A 2149-nucleotide genomic window follows, 5' to 3' on the forward strand; every position below is an offset into this window, starting at 1 on the left:
ATAAAACATGATTATTATTTTGCAAAGACAGTATTTTTGATATACTGTAGCTCATTACATCATAATCTGTATTATATGATGCTTCCAGTGAAGGCGGATATATTGGGTGGAGGCCAAAATCCGAATCTTTGACCTCTTCAGAATACCTTTTCAAATGTATTTTTACCGAAACATCCATTCATGTTCTATAGTGATTATCCTCATAGGGTTGTGTGTGAGCTGGAGCTCTGACTTTAGGTGAGAGGCAAGATACTGTACACTTGGGACTGGGTGCCAATCTCTTTGTTTATCCAAACACATTTCAGCCTCGATGTGCTGCTATGTCAGTCCAATCTGTATTGTAACTCAAATTAACTAAGCTACAACAGCAGCAATGTGAGAAGTAATTGTTTCTTTCACCATTCAGATTTCAAATTCACCTCACAGGGCCACAATAATGTTAACATACTGGTATTATTGGATTTTTCTACCCTCTGTTGGTTAGTCAGAGCTAAACTTGTTACAACTAAAACATGTATGTAACAATCTGCACATATTATTGCATTTATTAATTTGTTGAATATTGATTTTATGCACTTGATGTTTGTGTTAAATTATGAGATACATATTGTTTCGGAACAGCAATGGGCTGTTGGTGGCACGGGTACTGTCTATGAGTCGTTTATTAATTCGACACATTGAAATGTGTCAAAGGAAACAACGATTTATAGTTGTAGATGCAGTGGTGCTGACTGACGGATTAAAACAACACGAGTGGACCGCCACCCTTCGTTGATGGACAGTGATACAGCAACGCCGGTAGGGGCGGGGCTGCACTGCAGCAGTAAACCTCCGCCTGCTCGTGCCTCCGCAAATGTTCCGCGGGTTACGCACGCCCCTTTCCGCCCCTCCGCTCGGAGACAGGTGGTTGGCGTCCAGTGCCTCCATCCTCCCGCGCCCGAGAGGAACAAATATCTGTTGGCACCCCAAGGCAAGGCTCGCTCGTAGCGAGCGCGTCCCCGATGGACTTCCAGCGTGTGACCTCCGCGATCGCCGGGCGGAGGACAGTTGGGGGCTGCAGCCGGAACGCTCCAAGCGGTGAGCCCCGCCGATCCACTCCCAAATGTTTTCCACACAATTCTACCGGCTGCCTTACGAGGGAGGAAGCCTACCGGCGGAGGAATGACATGCACGAATGAAAAGTGGACACCATTTAGGCGGGGTTCTGCGTTTGATTGGCGGCGGGATCATTTGTGATTATCCTCCGGGCTTGGAAGTTGTTCCCTGGAGGGGAAGCGGCTGTCAAAATGGCTTCGGGCCCCGGGAAAGCTCTACAGACCCCCGGCCCGGGGTCTGCCGTTAACGGGAATGCGGCAGAGTTCCAGAACGTCGAGCAGGAGCAGTGCGACTTCCAGATGCACAACAAGATGTGCAAGAAGATCGCTCAGCTCACCAAGGTAGGTGGGACGTGACCGGACGAACCTGAAGACAGCGCCGCCTCTCGAGACGCTGAGGTGCCTTGCGTGGACGTTATTTTTATTTATTTATTTATTTTTTAATCCAGTCTTGCAGACGTGCGCAGAAATTATATCCAGTGTATATGACACACCACGTTACATGCATATTCATGATAAATTAAAATAAGATTTCTCGCAATTCGATACCGTACGAAAGGATTCAAATCTGCCTCACTTGCATTTCAAGTACAGCCCAATAGAATTCCAATTGATTTACATCAACTCTGCATGCTTGACAACCCATCCCCAAGTTTAGCTTTGTTTTATGTACTCAAACACCCCCTGCACACTTCATTCAGTACACTTGAGCGCTTTTATTTGTTCAAAGAAATTGATCAAAAATCTGTCTTGACAAATAATAAATACTTCATTGACACTATTTTATTTTCTCTGTGTAGAATAACACTGCATTATACTGAGATTTGTTTCTTATATTGTGCACAGTAGTAAATTGGCCTATTTTGTCATTTGACTCGTGCCTTATCTCAAAATGTTACGTTGCCTGTGTGATTGGGCCAATTAAGAATTTGTGGTGTATTGAGTGGATTAGTTCATCATCTCCACTCTCCATCTCCTGGGTTCGATTGCATGTTCTCTCTGTAGTTTGCATGCGTTTTCTTGTCCTAGCTTCCAAAACCATCCATGTTACTTTG

At 45.0% G+C, this 2149-nt stretch overlaps 1 protein-coding gene across 8 annotated transcripts in view; it reads left to right on the forward strand.

The window, feature by feature from the left end:
• Positions 1-766: 766 nt before the first annotated feature.
• fam184b (family with sequence similarity 184 member B) overlaps positions 767-2149 on the forward strand; it is a 25471-nt gene continuing 24088 nt past the window's right edge. The window contains exon 1 of one of the 8 annotated variants that reach the window (XM_019876716.1): positions 767-1436. In XM_019876716.1, coding sequence (XP_019732275.1) covers positions 1287-1436 — 150 coding nt within the window. In that variant the 5' untranslated portion in view covers positions 767-1286. The remainder of the gene's footprint in view (positions 1437-2149) is intronic. The other 7 variants (XM_019876711.1, XM_019876714.1, XM_019876710.1 and 4 more) reach the window with 7 other exon arrangements.

The sequence above is a fragment of the Hippocampus comes genome, unplaced genomic scaffold, assembly GCF_001891065.2.
Source record: "Hippocampus comes isolate QL1 unplaced genomic scaffold, H_comes_QL1_v1.1 scaffold51, whole genome shotgun sequence".
Lineage (NCBI taxonomy): Eukaryota > Metazoa > Chordata > Actinopteri > Syngnathiformes > Syngnathidae > Hippocampus > Hippocampus comes.